General features: G+C 41.1%; 2 protein-coding genes and 1 pseudogene across 3 annotated transcripts in view; 2 read left to right on the forward strand and 1 right to left on the reverse strand.

Moving 5' to 3' along the window:
- The first annotated feature begins 713 nt into the window (after positions 1 to 713).
- On the forward strand, positions 714 to 15,661 carry LOC124596373 (activator of basal transcription 1-like). The gene is made up of 4 exons (XM_047135485.1): positions 714 to 994; positions 1,071 to 1,248; positions 1,955 to 2,335; positions 15,032 to 15,661. Exons 1-3 carry the CDS (start codon positions 781 to 783, stop codon positions 2,310 to 2,312), a joined length of 750 nt encoding a protein of 249 aa, XP_046991441.1. The 5' UTR covers positions 714 to 780; the 3' UTR covers positions 2,313 to 2,335; positions 15,032 to 15,661.
- Positions 12,946 to 13,063, reverse strand: LOC124597194 (annotated as a pseudogene).
- Positions 15,662 to 20,087: 4,426 nt separating the features above from the next.
- The window catches only part of LOC124595168, a 236,997-nt gene continuing 233,103 nt past the window's right edge, over positions 20,088 to 23,981 (forward strand). The window contains exons 1-2 of one of the 2 annotated variants that reach the window (XM_047133780.1): positions 20,088 to 20,230; positions 20,567 to 20,697. In XM_047133780.1, the coding sequence (XP_046989736.1) occupies positions 20,577 to 20,697 (121 nt within the window). In that variant the 5' untranslated portion in view covers positions 20,088 to 20,230; positions 20,567 to 20,576. Of the gene's footprint in view, positions 20,231 to 20,266; positions 20,471 to 20,566; positions 20,698 to 23,981 lie in introns of those variants that run through there. The other variant, XM_047133781.1, reaches the window with a different exon arrangement.

Here is a 23,981-nt window from a genome sequence, read left to right on the forward strand (position 1 = left end):
CGAGGCGTCAACTGCCCGCTATTTTTCAATTAGAGCATTGTATGCTGCTTTTTTTTGTCTCAGTCACTATATTCTTTAGTTTTAATCCTCCACAAACATGTGTGGTTTCTATATATTTCAATGAATTCACTTACAAATTCTCGAGAACACTGGCGAGTATCAGCCATTTTAATGCCCTGTGCGCACAAATACAAACACTAGAATGAGCAAACAGCTGTTTGGCGCCAGATTTGTGGCGATCTCCTGTCCACACGCTCCTACTTGTCTGCGCAGATGTGGTTTGAACCCACAGATTTGAGAGGTTTCGCTCAAACCTCCAACTCCAACTTCCAGGTTTGCACACACCTCAGGTTGGTGCAAATCTTCTGTCTACACGCACCGATCTGTCTGCGCAGATGTGATGTGCACAGACATTTGCGGAGACAGATCGTTGCGTGTGGACGGGCCTTTAGAGAATCAAAATACGAAAAATAGTGTAGAAAGGTTCCCTACGTCTTACATACGGTACACGCCGTCAGCAGCACCCCTACAGCATTAAGAAATATTCCTGAAATATGGAGCGATTGATGTCTCCGATTGGCTTGAAGTTCTTGTGTCTGTTGAGCGCTATTTCGGCATCCGTTCGCTCTCAGTATCGACCACAATCTATGTTGTAAGACTTTGATTATTCCATCTCAGCTCTATCTTATCGGTACAATAACTTTGGATAGCACGTGGTACAGTTGTTGTGTGTAGTGTTTATGTATCGTACTTGCTACGAAAGAAGTTGTCATAAGAATAATGTCTTTCTCAGGCAGCGTAAGTGATGGATCGGTTGTCGACGATGAAAGTTTAAGTACAGACAAACACCGAGTGCAAAGGGAAACCAGCAAGGCGAAACGTGGAATAATATATTTATCTACAATTCCACCGTATATGAACGTCACCAAAGTGAGAGAGATTTTTGGGCAGTTTGGCGAGTTAGGAAGAGTTTATTTACAACCACCAGATATAGGTAATACACAGCACAATATACATACCTTTCTGTAGTATTCGAACTCTAGATTAGGGTTTGTCCTTTTCCTTTTCAGGTAGGGAAGTCGGCAACAAAAAGAGAAAGCCAGCCAAACATTTCACAGAAGGCTGGGTTGAATTCAAAAGAAAAAAAGTGGCCAAATTCGTTGCGCAGACCTTAAACAACACGCAGATAGGCGGAAGAAAGAAAAGCAAATTTTATGACCATATTTGGTGCATAAAATATCTGCCAAGGTAATTTATGTTTTGTCTTGTTATCTACCTAGTGATTTTTATGGCTTAAATCGAAGTACAGCGCACTAAATGTCTGTAAGTGTAAAAACCTTACATACAAATATATTGTACTTGCAAACTTCTTAGAACACCCTACTACTATCTTGATGTGCGAAGGATTGGAGCTCGAATAAAAATAAACCCGACCAGAAAGTGTCGTTGCACATTTTGCCATGTTTTGTATAAACAAACTGCGTGTATCACAGAACGTACTTACTGCTTCACATTGCAAAAATACACTCGCAATGACGTGCTGTACTAATTTTGCAAACATGCAAACAAAATGACTTCGTAGAAAATAGCAGTCACTTGTTGTAAAACAGATATTGTTGTTCGCCTAGACTGCTGTAGTATTATTTTTAGAAAGTAACCATTTTATCTTGTGATGTAACAGGCCAATTTTGTTGATAAGTTGGGAGGTTACTGTTTTAATGATTCATGCAGAACTGAAACAAGTCTTTAACCACTCAATCCCATGTGACAGATTTCATAGAAGTTGCATTTTGCCACCATTGTGGTTTCAAATTTGTATTCAAGACCTGATGTACATCAGAGAACTGTTTTCCATCACAGCTGTATGGAAAACAGTGCAAGTACTAAATGTATTGCCGCCAATAAAATATACATGTTGCATCTATATTTAGATAATATTCTTTTTTTTTTGCAGGTTCAAATGGGTTCATCTCAGTGAAAGATTAGCTTATGAAAGAGCTGTCCGTAAACAACGTTTGAGAGCAGAAATATCCCAGGCAAAACGAGAAGCTAATTACTTCTCTCAGAATATTGACAGGAGTGAAAAACTTCGCAGACACAAAGGTGTTACTGGTTTAAAAGTGATGAATGATACACTCGGCAAACAAGACATTGATTATCATCAGCGGAAAACTGACAGTGAAATTCAAGTGAATAAATGCAAAACATCTTCTAATGATGGCATTCCTGGTGGCAAGAATAACAATAATTATGTAGGAGATTTGCAAACTAGAACTGACTTCCTCAAGAATCTGTTCAATAGTGGATCATAAAAAGTGTCTCCCATTTTTTTAAAGTAAGTGGTTACTCTTAAAGTGTAGGGACTTGAATTTTTTTGTAATTTATTGAGCAATATGTTTGCCTGAACTAAGTTGACACATCATGCAATTAGGGGTGACCACAAAGACATTTTCCATATATGGTTGTTCCCATCAGCCACTGTGCCAAGTATCAACTTAGTTTGTGTGTGCAGTTCCTTGGCTTCTGTTCATGATTTTTATTTTCACAAGTGGATCATTAGGTAGTCAACTTCACACAGCTAATAACAGATGTACTATCATTTACTTCTTCAGTAATTATGTCAATTTAGTGTCCTGAGAAGGAACAGTTGGTCATTCGCTAATAACTTATGTGTTTAAATCATCTCCGTAAGTATAGGGAAGGTTGTTAGTTGCAGTTATTTTTATTTTCCCTTAAAGTTGATTTTTTTCTATGGCAAGTCAGATAGTTTATGAAAGTAATGCTTACACAGTGAGAAATGTGGTAACATCCTGTTAGAATCTAATGAGGATACTGATTTTGTGTTGGCAGTTATGAAGTTGGCATTCACCCACAACAAAACAATGTTAACTGTAAAACACTTCTTTAAGCATCTTCTAGATCACTCCACCCAACCCTTGATTTTTGATGTCAACAGATTTGTTGAGTGTGTCAGGAGCCATTTAAATGATGTAGGTTATTATAAAAAGTTTTCATCGGTTTTATTAGTCTTTTGTAAGGCTTGCATGCAAAATATCTATGTCATCAATTTCTAAAGAGATTGGCCATTTAAGTTTGCTTCCTGAAGGATACGGTTTCAAATATATTGTCATTAATAGACTGGGGATCCTTAACAATGGTAATTACATGAACCAATTATGTCCATGACACATGAACTAGCCAGCTCCTTGGCTTCAGCAGCTCTACACACTGTACAGAATGAGAGAAATAATGAATTACTATGATATGGGGCAGTCATGTGTAGAAAACAAATAAAGTTCTGAGTAGAGGTTGCCACTCACTCTGTAGCTGAATGATCAATTGACACATAAACAACATTGAAAATAACTCTCAGCTTTCTTTGTGTGGTGCAGGAGTATGTTTGAATGGGGGGAGTGGGGGTTGAAGACAGAGAACTGAGGAAAGAGAACTGTGTCTTTAGAGTCGAATTTGTTGTACTAAGCAAGGTGTTCTGCCTATGGGTAGTGAGCTATGCTCGTAGGCCATGTTATGGCCAATGCCATTCCTCGAGGTAGACAACTGATTGATTGCCATGTCCACGTAAAAGGATGTGCAAAGATTAGAGCAGAATTGGTATATGTCATGATTGCTCTCATGGCTAGTGGTGCTTCTTACGGGGTAGGATATGCCTGTGATGGGACTAGAATATGATGTGTTCGATGATTTTGTTGGACAGTTCTTGCCACACATGCCCCTAATTCTCCACCCACACCTATAAACTAGCTTTGAAAGAGCATCTCTTTGGCACCATGTATCACCAAAACTCTCCAGAGGTTCCTATCATAGTGCTGGAAAATTGGAAGCATCCTCCCTGAATCACTCAGAGTTGTATTTTGCTTCTCGCATAATATACAAACTTCCCCCTGTGGTCCGGGCGTTAGAATATACCCGAGGTATTCCTACCTGTCGTAAGAGGCGACTAAAAGGAGACTCATGCGTTATGGCCTTTATGTGATGGTCACTTGTAGGGTTTGACTTCCATTCTTCAAAATTTTCCTGAAGAGTGAGCCAATTGGGGAAAGGTGCCTTACATAGTGCATCGTGTCCATCGTGCATTGAGATCTTTAGCCCACTTTCTCATCATCGCATTGCAGTCCTGCCCATTCTCCATCTCTTAGCTGAGGACCACCTTCCTGGGTGCGTTTTCCACCATGCACTATGTAGTGTTGCTTTCTGCGTCGACAACGACCATGGACTTCTTTGCACTTGATATCTAGCACGGTAGCCAGTCCATTGTGGTGGGGCCCATGTACCCTGTTGATTGCAGCCCCCTGACCACACAGGGATCACTCTGTTGATGCCTGTGCCGTTTACTCCCCACGTATGCCAAGGGGTAGATGCCCATCCCCCTGGGGCATAAGGACTCCTGGGGATGGCCATTCTGCCAGGTGGCCTTTGCTGCGGCTGGGTGGCGCCTGTGGGGAGGGCCCGTGGTCGGAGTGGGTGGCATCAGGGCAGATGCCATGCGATGAAGTGTAGTCCATCATCTCTTGCTGGTGGTGAAACACCAGCAGTCTCTAAGCGATCATGAGCTCAATTCAGTGCACAGAAGTACGACCCCAAATCGTTCCCCTCCATGGCTGCACCATGGGAGGAACTTCAGGGTAAAGATGGCAATGGATCTTATCCAGCCCGGTACCTTGTATGTTCGAGAGCTGATGGGGAATCTTTCATGATGATGAAGCCTCAGTTTTTTGTTGAGCATTTAGTGGACAAGTTTGAGGAGGTGGAGGGCTTGTCCAAAATGAGAACTGGGTCAGTCTTGATCAAAACAGCATCCTCTGTCCAGTCACAAGAGTTACTCGCTTGTGACAAACTGGGGGATGTTTCTGTAACCATCATGCCCCATAAGAGCTTAAATTTGGTCCAGGCTATCATATTTCACAGGGACCTTCTGCTGCAGTTTGACAATGAGCTGCGCACCAATTTAGAGCAGTGAGGTGTACATTTCATTCGGCGTGTCCACCAGTGTCTGTGGGATAATCAGGTTGCGACCGGTGCCTTCATCTTGGCCTTTGAGGGTGATACATTGCCTGAGAAGGTCAAGGTGATGGTCTACCGCTGTGATGTAAAGCCCTATATCCCTCCCCTGATGCGGTGCTTTAAGTGCTGGAAGTTCCGCCATATGTCTCTCCACTGTATTTCCAGCGTCACATACCAAGGTTGTGGAAGCCCATCACATCCCAATGCTCTGCGTGCCCCACCTCCCATCTGTGTCAACTGCGGAGAGCACCATTTGCCTTGCTTGTCAGACTGCAGGATTCTCCAGGAAGAAAGGAAAATATTGGAGTAAAAGACTCTGGACCGATTGACCTACACTGAGGCTAAGAGAAAATTTGAACATCTGCATCCTGTGCATATGACATCGTCTTACGCTGCCGCTACAACAATTCTGTCACCATCAGCTCCATCAACCCGAGTCACCTTTCAGAGCTGGAAGACTACACCTGCCCCTTGATGGTGGGGAGCACTTCCCTCCCTTTTGCTCCTGCACCACCTACTTCAAGAGCAACATGCCCCCCCCCCCTCCCCCCCCCTCCCCCACCATCAGGGACGTCTGTCCCTACTTCTAAGCCGGAGAAGCGTAAGTCTTATTCGGCTTCTCTCACTAGGAACGGGTCCCTTGGGTCACTCCCTTCCCAGGTTTCTGCTAGTGGGAAAGATGACACCTGCCAATGGCCGAATGGCCCAAAAGCAGCTGGTTGTAGGGCTTCACACACATCCTCAGTACTGGAGACTGAGCCAGTGAAGTCCTACCAGCCAGGGAAACCCAAGGAGCAGTGAGAGAAATTCAAAAAGAAAACCCCTAAGACCAAGGAAATTGCATTGGCACCCACACCACCACTACCTACAAGCTCTGTGTCTGAGGATGGGGTGGAGATTTTGGCACCTGCTGATTACCTAGATCTCACCAAACCCTCAGACACAATTGATATGGACTGCTCAAGCAATCAGACAGTGGCAGTAGGTGACTCTGAGGCATTAACTGCCCAATTGAATGTTCCATGCCTTCCTAGTCTCACACGTCATCCTCTAGTGGAATGGTGGCGGTTTTTTCCACCACCTGGCTGAGCTACAGCAACTGTTAAGCTTTACACCTGCTTTCTGCATTGCCCTCCAGGAAACCTGGTTCCCGGCAATGCGGACCCCTGCCCTCTGCGGCTATAAGGGATATTTTAGGAACAGTAGCGACTATAATAGTGTGTCAGGTGTAGTTTGCGTTCATGTCCTAAACTTAGTCTGTAGTGAACATGTGCTCCTTCAAACCCCTTTTGAAGCTGTGGCTGTCAGAATAAGGGCAACGCAGGAAATAACTGTCTGCAGTGTATATCTTCCTCCAGATGGTGCAGTACCCCTGAATGTATTAGCTGCACTGATTGATCAACTCCCAAAACCTTTCCTGCTTACGGGAGAATTAATGCCCGTAACCCCTTGTGGGGTGGTACCATGCTTACTGGCTGTGGCAGAGATGTCGAAACTTTACTGTCTCAGTTCAACCTCTGCCTCTTAAATACTGGGGCTGCCACACATTTCAGTGTGGCTCATGGTAGTTACTGGGCCATTGATTTATCAGTTTGCAGCCCAGGACTTCTCCCATTTATCCACTGGAGAGAACATGATGACCTATGTGGTAGTGACCACTTCACCATCTTCCTGTCACTGCCCCAGCGTCAGGTCCAAGGACATCTGCCCAGATGGGCTTTAAACAAGGTGGACTGGGAAACTTACACCTCTGCTGTCACCGTTGAATCTCCCCTATACGGTAACATTGTTGTGATGGTTGAGCAGATGACTACAACAATTGTTTCCGTGACAGAAAATGCGATCCCTTGCTCTTTAGGGTGCCCAAGGCGTCATGCAGTCCCTTGGTGGTCGCCGGAAGTTGCTGAAGCAATTAAGGGGCATCGGCGAGCTCTACAGCGGCATAAGCGGCACCCTTCCCTGGAGCACCTCATAGCCTTTAAACGGCTCTGTGCCTGTGGTCGGTACATTATCAAACGACGGATGCAGGCTGAGTGTTGGGGGAGATACGTCTCAACCATTGATTGGGTGCCATACGTCACATTCCCAAGTCTGGGCAAAGATCAAACGTGTTTTTGGGTACTAGACCCCAACAGATGTTCTCGGTGTTAACATAAATGGCGTGTTATCTACCGACGCAACGCGATTGCTGAGCACTATGCTCGAGCCTCTGCGTTGGAGAATTATACCCCAGCCTTTCGCACTCTCAAACGGCGGCTGGAAGGAAAAATCCTCTCGTTCATTACATGCCACAGCGAATCCTGTAATGCCCCATTTACATAGTGGGAGCTCCTCAGTGCCCTTGCACATTGCCCCGACACTGCTCCTGGGCCGTATTGGATCCACAGTCAGATGATTAAACACCTCTTATGTGACTGCAAGCAACATCTTCTCATTATCTTCAACTGGATCTGATGCGATAGTGTCTTTCCATCGCAATGACAGGAGAGCACCATCATTCCGGTGCTCAAACCCGGTAAAAACCCACTTGATGTGGATAACTATCAGCCCATCAGCCTCACCAACGTTCTCTGTAAGCTGCTGGAACATATAGTATGTCAGCAGTTGGGTTGGGTCCTGGAGTCACGTGGCCTGTTGCCATCATGTCAGGGCGGCTTCCGCCAGGGTCACCCTACTACTGATAATCTTGTGTCCCTCGAGTGTGCCATCCGAACAGCCCTTTCCAGTCGGCAACACCTGGTTGCCATCTTTTTTGACTTACGTAAAGCATACGACACGACCTGGCGAAATCATATCCTCGCCACATTGTATGAGTGGGGTCTCCGGGGCCAGCTCCTGAGTTTTATCCAAGAGTTCCTGTCACTCTGTGCTTTCCATTTCCAAGTTGGTGCCTCCAATAGTTCCATCCATATCCAGGAGAACGGAGTCCTGCAGAGTTCTGTATTAAGTGTCACTCTATTTTTAGTGGACATTAACGGTCTAGCAGCAGCTGTCGAACCCTCCGTCTCACCTTCTCTGTATGCAGATGACTTCTGCATTTCATACTTCTGCTCCAGTACTGTTGTTGCTGCGCGGTGCCTACAGGGAGCCATCCACAAGGCACAGTCATGGGCTCTAGCCCACGGCTTCCAGTTTTCAGCTGCAAAGTTGCGTTCATGCACTTCTGTTGGCGTCGTACTGTTCATCCAGAACCAGCACATTACCTTAATGATGATCCACTCGCTGTAGTGGAGACATATCGATTCCTAGGGCTGGTTTTCGATGCTCGATTGACTTGGCTCCCTCATCTTCGTCAGCTTAAGCAGAAGTGCTGTCAGCACCTCAATGCCCTCCATTGCCTGAGCAACACCATTTGGGGTGCAGATCGCTCTACACTGCTGCAGAGCCCTTGTCCAATCCCGAATTGACTATGGGAGTGTGGTTTATGGTTCGGCAGCGCCTTCAGCAGTGCATTTACTCGACCTTGTGCACCACTGTGGGGTTCGATTAGCAACAGGAGCTTTTAGGGCGAGTCCAGTGACCAGCGTACTGGTGGAGGCTGGTGTCCCTCCATTGCAGATCAGACATGCACAACTGCTCGCCAGTTACACAGCACACATTCCTCTGAGCATCTGAATTACTGTCTCCTTTTCCCGCCCACAGCAGTCAATCTCCCACCTCAGTGGCCCAGGTCGGGGCTAACGATTGTGGTTTGTGTGTGGTCCCTTCTCTCTGAACTGGAGTCCTTCCCTTCACTACCTTTACTTGTGGTCCGTTCACGTACGCCTCCATAGTGTACGCCTTGCCCGCAGCTTCTTCTGGACCTTCCACATGGTCTTAAGGACTCCATTAATCCTGCGGCTTTCTGCTGTCACTTCCTCTCAATTCTTGACGTATTCTGGGGCTCTGAAGAGGCTTACAGCGACGGCTTGATGGCTGATGGTCGCATTGGCTTTCCCTACGTGCACGGCACCCATACTGAACAGCATTCCTTACCTGACGGCTGCAGTGTATTCACTGCAGAGCTGGTGGCCATTTCTTGTGCACTTCAGTATCTTCATTTATGCCCTGGGGAGTCTTTTCTTTTATGTACTGACTCCTTGAGCAGCCTGAAAACTTTTGACCAGTGCTACCCTCATCATCCTTTGGTAACATCCATCCATGAGTCCATCTATGCCCTGGAATGGTCCAGTTGTTCAGTGGTGGTCATCTGGACCCCTGGTCATGTCGGAATTCCAGGAAATGAACTTGCTGACAGGATGGCCGAACAGGCTACACAGAAAGCAAGGTTTTTCAGCTTTGGGAGACAGAATGGCGAAATCTCAGTACGCACAACAAACTGCGAACCATTTAGGGGACCGCGAATTTGTAAGTCCTCGATGAGGGCCTCTCGCAGGAACTCCGTGGTTCTCTGCCGGCTCCGTATTGGCCATGCTTGACTGACCCATGGCTACCTCCTGCACCATGAAGACCCACCTCAGTGTCGGTGCGGCGCCCGGTTGACATGGCCCATATTCTTCGCTATGTCCTTCTTTGGCTGCCCTGCAACTTCATCTTCGGTTGCCGGACTCAGGATACTGCAGAGACACAGCCTGGGGGTTGTTTCTAGAATGAAATTTTCACTCTGCAGTGGAGTGTGCACTGATATGAAACTTCCTGGCAGATTAAAACTGTGTGCTGTATTGAGGCTCGAACTCAGGACCTTTGCCTTTCACGGGCAAGTGCTCTACCAACTGAGCTACCAAAGCCTTGACATGACCACATTTGCAACGTTTGAAGTTATTGCAACTTGTTACACTGTCTATTTCATATAACAGGTCTGACAGTACATAAGTTTCTGTTTTATTCATATAATTGCACAGTCTTGATGACATGTTTGGGTGAGCTGGCCTGAAGTTACATTGTCCAAAACATTGATGTATTGTAAACCATGAATCTGTTAAAGAGTAAAACCATGCGAGGCATGTAATAGACTATTCAGCTTCCTCTAACCCACCAAAATTCATTATATAAATCACAGTACTGTGAATATCTGTCTCTCTCTCTCTCTCTCTCTCTCTCTCTCTCTCTCTCTCTCTCTCTCCCTCAAAACATGAAAAAACACGTGTGTCCGTCCCTGTCCTTCCGTCCCTGTCCTTCCCTCCCTGTCCTTGCAAAGCTCATGATCTAATGCTTAGCATCACTGCCTCTAGATAGCAGGGTCCCATGTTTAATTCGTAGCCAGGTTCGAGATTGCTTCATTGAGAGACTGGGTGTTTATGCTATCCTGATCTTTTCATCTCATCATCGTGATCAAGGTGCAAGTCACCAAAGTTGCATTAAGTAGAAAGACTTTCACCCAGTGGCCAAACTACCCCAGATGGGTTCTCCCAGCCAATAATAACACACAATCTTTCATTTCTGTCTGTCTATGTGTGTGTGTGTGTGTGTGTGTGTGTGTGTGTGTGTGTGTGTGTGTGTGTGTGTGTGTGTGTGTGTGTCTTGGCATTGAGAAACATCTAAAATAACTAGAATTAAACAGGGCCCAGGACCCAGTGGGAGCCCTATCAGATTCTATACAAAATTTGCAGCTTAATTAGCTCCCATTTCAACCATAATATGGCATACATCCCGTGATGAAAAACCTGTGCCCAATGGTTGGAAAAAAAGCTCCAGTCCAACCCATGTACAAGAAGGCTAACAAAAGTGATCTAAGAGACTATAGTTCAGTTGGCATGTACATTTTGTAGAATCCTAGAACACATTATCAATTTGAACATAATGAGGTACCTCTATAGAACGACCACCTGTTTGTTAACCAGCATGTATTCAAAAAACACCAATCATGTGAAACTCTACTTTCGCTTTTCTCATGTAACACCTTGAAAGTTGTGGACCAAGGCAGTTGTGTAGGTGCAGGTTTTCTTGGCTTCCGAAAAGCATTTGACACAGTATAAGACATGCACTTACTGCTGAAAGTGCAATCATGTGGGATATCAATCTAACTTTGTGAGTGGATTGAGGCTTTACTGGTAGGGAGGGCCCAGCATGTAATCTCAGACGGAGAGTCACCGAGAGAAATAGAAGTAATTTTAGGCATGCTTGTTGTTCATGTTATATGTTAATAATGTGGCCGGCAATATTAATAGCAACATCTGACTTTCTGTATTTTAATTGTGTCAAATATATATATCTTAATGTTAACTTGTGTTCCACCCAAGTCAGATGATTTTTGACATTTGTAATATTTGAAAATGGCCTAAGGCTGAATTCTAGATCATGTTATAAAGCATATCATACAGTCAGATGGCATTTATATCTTTCTGTGAGTTTTATATAACTGTGGCTTCACATGAAGGAAAAATTGCCAAATAGATCAACCAGCAATGCTGAATGAATGTGTACAAAGAAGGGCTGTCCAAATGGTCACAGGTTCATTTGACTCGTGGGAAATCATAAGGGAAATTTTGAAAAATCTGTATTGGCAGACACTTGTAGATAAATTACTCCATGAAAGTTCACTTACAAAAGTTCAAGAACTTGGGTGAAGAATCTAGAGATAGTCTTCAGCCCCCTGCCATGAAGAGAAAGTTAATCTAATTCCAGCATGCACAGGGGCATTCAAGCAGTCATTATTCTCACACTCCAAATATGATTGGAATTGAAAGAAACTGTAATACATGATGCTGCATTTTGCAGTGGTATGCTGGGTATTATGTAGATAAGAAGAATGTGTGCAACATTCAAAGAGGCAAGAGAGAGTAGAGCTAAACATGTGATATTATCGATGGACATAAGATTAAAAAAAATTGTAAGAAGTTAGCAGATCTAGTTGCTCAGTTGTTGTGGATGTAAGTGTAGACAACTTGGTAAGAAAGAGTGTGGCCTTAAAGTTCGGGTTGGGTGTTGTATTGTACTAGACTGTACCATAGTGTATTATATTGTAGGTTTTGATTGCGTACAGGTGATTTGAACTTCCAGCCTGTTGCTCTCTTTGTACATATTAATTTTTTAAAATTAATACCTGTTTTGAGCACATAATCTGTGAGGGATTAGAAACCTTTGCTTTCAGGAAGTATGACAGTGAAGTCAGTATTGTGGCATTAATTCATTTGATTGTCTTGATTAATGTCCATTGTCCACTTCTGGAAAATGTTGCCTGAATATAAGTTAAAAAGAATAACAAATAAAATACATCAAACAGAAATTCCAGATTGGAATACCAACAGCGTGGGAAAATATAGCTTGCTGCTAACTGTAAAGATCATACATTCAGTTGCTGACTGGCACAATTAAGACACTTACATGTAAGCTTTCAGGCACAGGCTTCGTCAGAAAAAGAAAGGGGAAAACACACCATTCAGAGAAGCAAGCACATCTCACGCATACACAACCACCAACTCTGGCAGCTCAGACCAGAGCCTGTTGTGATCCAAGCAGCTGGAGTTTGCTGTCATGTGTACCTGAGGTGTGCTTCTTTGTGTGAATGACTGGTATGTATTTCTCTTTCTTTTTCGGATGAAGGCTGTGGCCAAAAGCTTGCATGCAAGAGTCTTTAAATTGTGCCTGTCTGCGAGTTAATGTGTCATCTGTACAGTAAGTAGCAATCTATCTTTTCCTACATTGTAAATAAAATACATGTTGATTCCTAGCAGTATGTTTATCATTTATAGAACTTCCTATTTGGTTTAATGATTTTCATTTCAATATTAGTTCTTGATTACACATTGAAGTTTTATTTCCAAGTTTAAACTAAACGCTGTCCGAACAGGCCTTGGAAGGCCCAACGGTACCGCCCGGCCGTCGTGTCATCCTCAGCTCACAGGCATCACTGGATGTGGATATGGGGGACATGTGGTCAGCACACTGCTCTCCCAGCTGTATGTCAGTTTAAGAGACCGGAGCCACTACTTCTCAGTCAAGATGCTCCTCAGTTTGCCTCACAAGGGCTGAGTGCACCTCGCTTGTCAACAGTGCTCGGTAGACCAGATGGTCACCCATCCAAATGCTAGCCCAGCCCAACAGCACTTAACTTCAGTGATCTGACAGGAACCGGTGTTACCACTGCAGTAAGGCCATTGGCATTGCCAAGTTTAGTGAGTATTAGTTAACTTACAAGGGAAACTCCCCCATCGCACACCCCTAAGATTTAGTGATAAGATGGCCCAATGGATAGCCAGTCAAAAACTGAACACAGATCAAGCACGAAAACAGAAAGGTGTACTGAACTTTGAAAATAGAAACAGAATGGTTCAAGAACAAGAAGTATAATAAAGTGGTCATGGTGTTGGGCTGCAAAGCGAGTGGACCATGTTCAAAATTATCTCATTTCACCTTTTTTTCCCACAACTTTATAAACTGTCCATCTGGTCGTTGAAATGTTTGTTCTTTCTGTATTCGTGGCAGTTCTCATGCTATACGTTGGTTATAGAATATGAGCCATGTGGTAAGAATACGTTACTGTCACAAATAAATGTGATTAATAATGAGAGCATTCAAGGTATCACATAGACAACTCACAGAAATGAAAACAAATAAACAGGTGTGAACTAAGTTACAACACAGGAACTCAAGAGTCAATGCTTCCAAAATGAAACACAACTTCAAAAATGTACTGTCACTATTGCTGTGTATGACCCATCAGACATCTGGTACAGGATTAAGTTGTTTTGTTGCCTTGTCATCAAACGTTTTCAGTTTAGATTTGAAATCTGTTAATAGAGCAATAGTACAGAATCAACTGTCACTATAGGTTCCTACTTTACGCATCTCTGCTGCGAACGAGCGTTACACCATGATACACACACACAAATTTGAATAAAGTGACCGAGCGAGGTGGCGCAGTGGTTAGACACTGGACTCGCATTCGGGAGGACGACGGTTCAATCCCGCCTCCGGCCATCCTGATTTAGGTTTTCCGTGATTTCCCTAAATCGCTCCAGGCAAATGCCGGGATGGTTCCTTTGAAAGGGCACGGCTGACTTCCTTCCCCATCCTTCCCTAATCCGATGAGACCGATGACCTCGCTGTTTGGTCTCCTTCCCCAAACCACCTGAACCTGAATAAAGTGAACAGCGGGAGGGGGGGGGGGGAGGAAGGAAGAGAGAGTATTGGCACAAAGAAGGTTTGAACATGGCATGTCCGCCAGGCAGTCCAACACCCTAACCACTTAACACGACGCCACTTTTCTTCCTGGCTGCTCCATATTACACTTCTTGTTCTTAGGCCGTTCGCTGTTTCTATTTTGCTTTTTCTTCACAGTCCGGTACACCATCTTCCTGTTTTTATGCTTGAGCTGTGTTCAGTTTGTGATGGGCTGTCCTTAGAGCCCTCTTACCACTATATCTGAAGGGGGTGTGCTGGGGAGTTTCCCTTGTTAGAAAAATATTGTTTGGCATTATTATTGATTTTTCATAGCCATTGGACCAAGCAAAAACATTTATCTGCTGATAAAGACATTTATGGTTCAAACCTTGAATGAAAAATCCACCTCATGTGATAACCAAATTGGTATTTTTTTATATTCATGGGTAGCATGAAAATGGTACATCTGCATAGCGGGAGAAGCGGCACCTTGGCAATTTAGTTTCTAGATCACTCGGCCTGAGTAAGATACTTATTTGTTTTGATCCATGCCAATAGTTAGGCCAGTTGCAAGATTTGATCATCTGAGTACTGAATGTACTGAGTACAAAATACCAGAAGGAAAAAGAAAATCGATTTGTGGTGGAACTAGATGTTTGCCCTGCAGAAGTAGTGTCTATGAAGCTATTGATAACATACTTTGTACCCTGTGGTTATGGGGAATTCTCCCATTTCAGTTGTTGTCCAATATGTTGTGAAGTATTTTGGAAACAACTGCGTTTTCCTTCGCAGATCCTAAGAATAGAAGACTCAAATGTTGATGGCACTTTCATTTGGGGAAATTCTAATGTCTGGAACCACCTGGGTTACCAGATGTTACTTTCTAATAGATAGTGATCATATATACTTACATTAGTCACTTTTTGTTGTCATCGCATGAAAATCTAAGTTATGTATTTGTTCACAGATTACAAGAAACAAATTAAGATCTAAGAAGTGGATCCCATTTATATTTTATTGGCACACTCCTTTATCAAGAAGTATGAGGCAGTATTTCCCACTGTTCCAAAGTCTAGTAATTAATTTGTAATTACAAATTACATTGATAAAATGTGCAATAATTGACAAATTTACTTTATAAAATCTCTCCGTATTCTATGTGCATCATATTTCAGTAGAAATTTAGATATTTAAAAGTATACATCATCTTCATAGATGGAAGAAGACTACTGAAAGTGAAGTGTGCCTTTTATATAATTATTTTATGGCTTACTGCTGAGTTTCTGCTGAAAATGTTCCGCAATTAGAACAGTGAGAGAATTTCATACAAGTCAGGTGCTGTGAATAACTTGCTGTCAAGTGGAGCAGGACTTTTTTATTGCATTGATTAATGATGAGAAGTATACTTGCATGGGGTAATTTGTATTTTGCTGTACAGAAGTGTTCATTTCTCTTTGCGTTAGTTCAGTGGGTAAACACTGACTACATATACTACAACATTTGCTTTGTAAATGAAATACTGAAGAATGACTGTCATTGCAAATAATGTAATGAAGGATAAGAATACTAATAAATAAATAATAGTGTTAAATATTAATCATTATGTAGTATCATATACTACAGGATCTGATTTTGTGTAAATAGATTTAAAAATGCAACTCGATAAAATTATTCCTGCAATAAGGTCAGTGTGTTTGACAAGAAAGGCCCATAGTTGGTGCATGTATTTTTGGCAGATTGTTAGTAACTCTCATTACCATACTAAGAAAGATTTTAGTGGAATTCTTCATGGTTGATATACTGCAAGATATTAACTAATATAACCATTCGTATAATAATTCTACAGTATTGGCATCATATAGTTAGCAACATTCCGCTCAAATGTAAAATCTAGCAGGCATAAAGGCCACACTGCTCTTAGCAACATCATGCTAAAGTTAGTTTTTTTTTCAGAGGTAATCCACTAGTTGTCAGTTGCTATATTAAAAGAAATATCTCTGTTAGTCCTTTATCATAAATCAGTGACAGAATGTTTTAGTGAGAGAAAACTGCAGTGAATGAATTTTTTGTGAAGTGTTTTGTTGTTTTGCCAATACAGACTTATAAATTTAAAATGCCATCCTTGGAGATAGGCTTCTTTCAAATATTTCATGAATTTCTTCCTGTTTTTTAGTTGGTGACTTTGTGGTAATGTAAGACCTCTTCTTAAATGTAGTATAAAAATTATTCCAAAGAAGTTGGAATTTGAAAAATTATTGCACAGTAGCAGAGTGAAAAAATAGATGATTAAGTCTTCATACCAATTGTTCTTTTACCTGATATTTCCCTAAAACTAATGCATATCTGTCCTCAGTAACCATTCATGGCTTGATCTTCTTATATAAAAGTTATCTGCTTCCTTTCAAGGTTGTCTGCTGGTGATGTATTCCCATTGATGGCATGTAGTTTCTCGTATTCCCACACTCTCCTTTGCTATCGTATCTTTTTCATAGCCAACTAACGTTTTTGTACAGTCTGCATTTGTTTTAAATGAAGGATTTCTCTGTAAAATTGCCATCCTTGTGGTTTCTCATTTCCAAACAATTTCAGTAGTGTCCACAACCATACTTTTTATGCTTGCTTACTTTTTATCCATCAAATCTACTATTTTGTATATCTTACTCCTAATGATGTCAGAGGTATTAGCTGCTTAGACATTTCATGTACAGGAATTTCTGACAGATGGAAAAACCTCTAATGTATTGCAGTTATTCATGAAATGTCAGCTCAGTCTTAACTTCGTAGTAGCCATCAATTGTGTCAGCCTGTGGTAGTGATAGTACAGTACCATCCTATAGCTTAGGAAACAACAGAATGGGAGAATAAAACTAAAAAGGCTTCTTTTTAAGAAAATTAAATTTTTTTCCTAGGCAGGATCGACAAATCGATGTTAGATATTATTCTCATCAAAGCTGTTGAGTGATACCTCTCAGTACTCACACATTTATGAGACTGGAAATTCCTGGATAAATACTAATGCAAAAAAAGGCAGGCGGTCACTCACCAACTGGTGAATGATGGATTGCACAATCTTGAAGCTTAGAAAGTCACGCTAGATCTTGAACTTTCACTTTTTGTGTAAGACCGAGCAAGGTGGTGTAGTGATTAAGACAATGGATTTATATTCTGGATGAGTGATGTTCAGATCCCCACACGTATATCCAGATATAAAATTTCTGAGCTTTCCCTAAATCACTATGGCACATGCCAGGTTGGTTCCCTTGGAAATAGTTGTGGCTGATGTCTATCTCCAGCCTTGTGAACATTGAGAGGATGTTATCTGCTAATCATCCTTCCTCCTCGTAGGTGTTGTTTTAATTTTCTTTGTTATTCTTTGCCAGTACCTACATATCTCATTGCTATTTCACTGTTGGCCTTAATCACACGGCCGCCTGTATTAGAGGCCGGAGTGGTCAAGCTGACAACGTCGTAGCCTGTGACATCAGTAGGCCGGCTAGCGTGACCAACTAGTCCGAGACTGAAGTTTAGATTTCGTCGAATGCAGGCGACGTGTCAGATATAAATATGCAATCACGTATTACGCCGACTTCATGTCGGAATTACGCATTTTATTCTCGTTTCCTTGTAACGATGAACTTTTCAATAACTCACATGTGCTTCATAGCAGTATATTATGACATTTCTTACCCGAGATTTGGAGATACAAGTTCAAGAAACAATTTTGTGAGGTGCCTTCTAACATTATTTGCAGACTTGCAATTATTTCAGTCTGTTATTTGAAATGTATTATCATGTACCTTCCTATATAAATGACAAACTAATATAAAAGTTTCTGACAGCTGCAACATATCTTTCACACCTTTGTATATGACGGTGGCATAATAATAATAATTTTTAACGAACGTTTTTTTTTTTTTATTGTTCATTAGTATGTTAGATTTTTTTTTAATCACAGGTCATACACAATATATTTAAATACTTTCACACATCTTTCTGAGTCAGAATGAACTGGTGACCTTGCTGTAGGATTTGCATAAGAAGCATGACTGAAATTTATCAGTGCATAAAAGTTTATTTCGTAGTGGCCACCTCCTCCTTGCCAGTACTAATCAGAGCATTTAAGGACTGAGGTTGTGGGTAAGAAAGAAGTTTCATAATTTTGTGTCAAAAGTTATGTAATGTTTTTAATTTTCTATTAACTCCCTCCTTCTTGGAACATATTAAATGATCATTTTGGAGTTTGGTATAATTATTTAACAAAATGTTACACATAATGGAAACCAGCTTTTTGTAGATATCAGTAAGTGGCCTGCCACAGAGACATGAATCTGTTACAAATATTTGCAGATAAACATGTGATTCAACTCCTTGGCCAACCAGATTGAGTAGTAACTGCTTTAAATTTTGACAAGTGAAGAATTTTGTTTCATACTCTTCAGATATTAAAAGCTGCATAATTGTATATACAAAAGTGCCAATTTCCACAACAATATCTGATGGTACAGTCAATCCACTTCGGATATTTTTCTGTGGTGTGTGTGCCTAAAACAAAATCAGTGCATGTTGTACAACTGAGCAATTGTGTTGTTTTGTGTGCTGCATAACGACAAACATACAGAAGCACAGATTGGTATACATCAACATTTTCATTGCCTACGTTGTTCAAAACACTTACAAACGGATTCACGTCAACATCCGTTCAAATACCTGGGTTACAGAAACATTGTAGTTTCCACCCGATAATTGACAATACCTACTAAACCGTGAATCCAAATTATCAATTTGTAGTTTTCCCGTCAGAAGATACTGCACCCCTACACCACTGAAAGAATATTAAACAACTTCTGAAATAACAGAAGTCCAGTATAGCATAATTACACTGAAATGTCAGATAAAACAGACACCGCGAAAGAACGTAAACAACTGCTTCTGTTCGCTACCTTATAGGCACAGCATGCGGTAGGCCTTAACGTAACGTTGCCACATTTCAGTCCTCCGGCCTCTAATACAGGCAGCCGTGCCTTAATCCTTTCATGTAGCGTACCTTTCCTGTATCAGTCTATTGTTTTGAACTGTCCAGTGACATTTCTGTGTGGTAACAACATAAATAATACTGGTATTGCTTTAGTCAACAGAGTCCTGCTGTGGAACACAATCTGTGTTTGTTTGCATATAGCTTCCAAAAATACTGTTCTACAAGATGTAAACATCCCCCCCCCCCCTTCTACAAGATGTAAACATGCCCCCCCCCCCCCCCCCACTCACTTCCAATTACTACTCCTAAATAAATGGTAGAGTGGGGTAGAAAAGCTTTACACAGTAACGAACCACATAAGCGAGAGTTTTATGAATATTAGTTCCGTTATGTTCACTGTTGCAAATAGTCCGCACCTTGTACCCCATAATGCCAAGAATGATTCACGTGTTATATATTTTAAATAATGGTCTTGACTAGATCGTTGAGCCAATGTTATCGACATAAGAATGTACGACAGATAACATTTAAAATTGAAATTAAAATGAGTGGCGGGTTTTTATTCTCGTGTTACGTAAATGAAATGTGTAACATTTGTGGGGTGTCAAAAGTGTATGTTACAGTATCATAGAATCTCATTGGAAGTTGAAGTAAGGGTGTAATTGTGGTTTCGGAAAGGTCTACAGACAATGTGCCTCCTAATAAATAATCACGCAGAGTTTTACCAGTTTAAAGACGAAAGGAAGTAAAATGCTTGCAAACATATTTCGTAACGGCGAAACGGAGTTGTTGAAACTTGGATGGGTATTTTTGTGTTTATAAATGGGCCTCGCAGACCATGGACCCTTTCGTTACAAAGTCCGACTGTCACTCAGGAACGGACATGCACATAAATGTGACAATTCCCATTAAGTTCAATGAAAATAATTTTATGTTTTGAAAACGGTAATGGCTATTTTATTTCAAAGAATGTAATTAGGAAGCAATGGTTACCATAGATAAAAAGCCAGTGTTAGGTATCTTTGATGCGACTGTAACGTGGTATCTGTGGAGTTTTAGAATGTCGTCCAGAGAGATGTTATTTCGTATTTCTGTAGGTTGTAGTGTACTTTAGGGTTATGGTTTTGTTTTGTTTTCAAATGTTCAGTTGTACGATAAGAAGATACATGAAACTCGCCATCAGGAGATAAGGTGTGTACGAATGTCTGATTTTTGCGCAGTTACGGTGTCCGTGTGTATTCTGGTTGCTGTGCTATCATACAAGATGGCCGATTATTTGGGCGCGTTTATTTTGGACCGTGCTGGGCCCCGTAAACTGAGATGATTTCCTAGGCTTGTCATGTTAGTGAAGTAACTGTTAAAGTTTTTATGGTTGATGGCTGTGCGCGCGATGTGTGTGTTATTTCCGGCAGAGTGTATCATCTGATCATGGCATGTATTACGGAGCATATAAACAAAACAATGTCAGGTGTATGCACGTGATGTTATACTGCAAACTTTACCATAACCTTTTGATATGGTTTGCAGGTAACGTGCAATGTCGAGCACCTTTGTTGCTGACACAGCTGATGATCGTAAATCGGACAACACCCTTATCATCATCGTTAATAATGACGGGACAATTTCAGTAGATCCTGATACACTACAGAATATAATCGGTAAGTCAATAATATTGACGTGGTGCGAACGTAAATAGTTACAGTAACGGAAATATGGCTTATTGCTGTTGTTGTTTATGTGTATTTATAACGATATAATAGTCAGCGGTTTGGAACGAAAGGGTTGATATAACAAAAATATTTTCTTAGTTCTGTCGTAAACATACACTGCTACATATCGAAATGACACGAAACAGTTTATGAAGTTTTTGTTTTGGTGACTGTCAGTGGTGCCGGTTATTCAATTGTTTTAAGTTTGTATTTCCTGTTGGAACATTTCCATCATCACGTCTGTGGATATGAATGCAAGACCTTCTTATGTGAATTGTGATTTTGTGTACACACACACACACACACACACACACACACACACACACACACACACACTTTGTTGTCACTGTTTACATTTTCAGTTTATCACTTTGTATTGGGCTATGAAAGAAGTTTTTACCTTATAAAAAAGGATTAAAAATTTTGATTGAATTGCTAATAAATGGTGAACTAGAATGAAATTTTCACTCCACAGCGGAACGTGCACCAGGAAGTTTCGAATGATGATCTGTTTATTTTATCCATCAGACATGGCGAAAATCTTTCACTGTTCAAACAGTGGCTTTGTTTTTGAAATAACTTTCTATGACCAGTCAAGGGTTTCATTGTGGCTGATAGCAAAAAGTGTAATAAAACAATTCCACCTGTCACTTTGAAAAATATGAAATGTTGCCGCATTTGTTCAGTTTTACTAGGTCTTTGTGTTTTATACATTTCTCCCTCTCTTTTTCTGTGTTTTGTGACATAATCGATTCATGGTTCTTTCATCTGGTCATTTTTGTTTGAATATTCATCTTGTATTTTTAACATGTTACACCCATCAGTGCTTGTAATATTTGCTTGTCAACTTTTATTTAGAATTTTTGTGGCTAGCACAAAATACTGTGTGGAAGTGTAAAGCTGACAGAGTAAATGTGCTCCATATATGTCTCATTTCTGATTCTGCAGTATCAAGTTCTTTCCATGTTTGGTGTAGCATGCCCCCTATCATTAAGTGCTGTTGATGCAAGCTTGCTGTTCTGGTAGGTTTATTGCAACAGGAGACTTAAGCACTGAATCTTTCGCCATATTATGAATTTCTGATCAACAGCTCCACAAGATCAGTCCATTGCTTAATTTCTTGTGAAGAATTCATGAACATCATGATGGAAGTGGGGTGGAACACCATTCTGTTGGTAGATGAAATTCACACTGCCAGTCTCCAGTTGTGACGTGAGGCAGTTTTCCAGCATGTCCAAAGACGTGTACTGTAATTGCCTTTTGGCAGAAGGATAAAGGTATTGTAAACTTTAAATCATGAGACTCCACAGAACACATTAACTCTTGGTGAATCTCGATTGTGTTTCCAGAACTTGGAAGGTAGGAGGCGAGGTACTGGTGGAAGTAAAGCTGTGAGGACAGGGCATGAGTCGTGCTTGGGTAGCTCCGTTGGTAGAGCACTCGCCCCCAAAAGGCAAAGGTCCCGAGTTCGAGTCTCGGTCCGGCACACAGTTTTAATCTGCCAGGAAGTTTCTCGATTGTGTTTTACAATAGTGTTGGGATTCTCTGTCCCGGATCATTCCATGCTAACTCATGTTACAAAGTGATGTTTGTATTATAAGTTTCGGACAATTAACAGAAGGAAACGTTTCTATTAAATATTTTTTATACCTCAAAACATACTTTATACAGAATGCTCTATAAACCTATATCACAATAATTGTTACATTACTATAATTAGAAAACCAAATCTTATGATTATTCTTGCTAATTTGCGATACATTTCCAAGAAATGGCTTTTGCATATACAAAAGTCTGCTCTGTTTTATGTGAACATTTCTTGTAAGTTTTACACACAATACCAGATCTTAAAAGTATTTTAACAAAGTTGCAAACATTTAATCTGCAATAAAATAAATATTAAAACATAATGAACAGTTAACTCGTGTTACAACATATGGTAACTCATGTTACATTGTCACAGATCACAGTCAAACGTGAAATAACCACGGGAATTTAGAACACTTGGAGGGTTCACTTTTCTGACACGCTTGTCTTAAGTGTAGTATATCTCATATCTCATTTCAGGCCACTTCCCATCTTTCATCATAGCATCAACTTCAAACTCACCATTTTCAATTTTAGTAACATTACCAGAAAAATATGAATTGTCATATTTTACCACCACCCAATCATCTGCTTGTATATCCAGTGATTTTTCTGTTCTGTTAGCATTTTCCTCTGCAGCTGATGGAGTGGTGTGTCCCTACAACTTTATTATTATAGAGTGATGAACTTTAGAAATGTTCAAGAAAGGCTTGCAGTTCTTGATTAATGCTGAGAGATGTAGTTTTTTTGCTTCTTTGGCTAAAGCCTTTTTCACCCATAAGAACTGCTGTCACATTAGAAGAAGAATTCAACAATGCTTTTACAAAATCTGTTGCGTTGTTTACAACACGTTTCCTGCTTTTCACAGGAGTCCAAAATTTGCATTTTACAGCCCCACCAATTCAATCCACTGGCCCCTTTCAATGAGGAGTTGCAAAGTACTTCCATGTAATTCTTTGGCACGACTCTTACTTACAACTTTTATAGACTCTGCAATACATATGCTTTTAAACTGGGAAGCAGGACCATTTGACCAGATTGTAACTTCTCTAATATTTTTGGTAGTTCTTAAAGAAGTGTAGCAACACAGGGAATGACAGTGTTTTTTGTGTGATCCAGATTATCAGATACCAACACATAGGTGAGAAGTACCTGATTGCCGGGGTGAGAAGTACCTAAATGCCAAATCATAGCAATATAAATACTAATTTGATTTGGCTGCCAAAGTGCACTTTGAATTTAATCTTGACTTACACATGTAAAATTTTTAGAAAAATCAATTTGCATCATTGCAGTTAGCATTGCAGAAGGCAGTGATTCCTTATCACTCTGATAGTTCTTTGATTGTTCTCTCTTAAAGTAGCAGTGCTCTAAAACTTTAGGTACCATGGTAAGAATATGGTCAATAACATTCTGTAACGTACCTTCTTCCTCTACTTTCAAAATCCTGTCGCCACTCTCCTGCCACACATACCATTTCACGCCGTACTCTTGTACACCAATACATAAACCAAGAAGTTTAACTGCCAATAAATCTTTACATTTCATGCACTTTCCCAACCAACAATGGGCTGTAGGCTCTGCACACAGAAAAAATTCTGGTTAGTTACTGGTGTACTTAAGTATTTGAGGTACTATGCTATGCA

Source organism: Schistocerca americana, chromosome 2, assembly GCF_021461395.2.
Source record: "Schistocerca americana isolate TAMUIC-IGC-003095 chromosome 2, iqSchAmer2.1, whole genome shotgun sequence".
NCBI lineage: Eukaryota > Metazoa > Arthropoda > Insecta > Orthoptera > Acrididae > Schistocerca > Schistocerca americana.

Bases quoted from the DNA above. Each gene is read 5' to 3' on its own strand.
- LOC124596373 (XM_047135485.1), top strand. From the start codon at position 781: ATGTCTTTCTCAGGCAGCGTAAGTGATGGATCGGTTGTCGACGATGAA. The intron at 995-1,070 runs GTAATACACAGC...TTTCCTTTTCAG, and splicing joins TTTACAACCACCAGATATAG to GTAGGGAAGTCGGCAACAAA. The intron at 1,249-1,954 runs GTAATTTATGTT...TTTTTTTTGCAG, and splicing joins TGCATAAAATATCTGCCAAG to GTTCAAATGGGTTCATCTCA.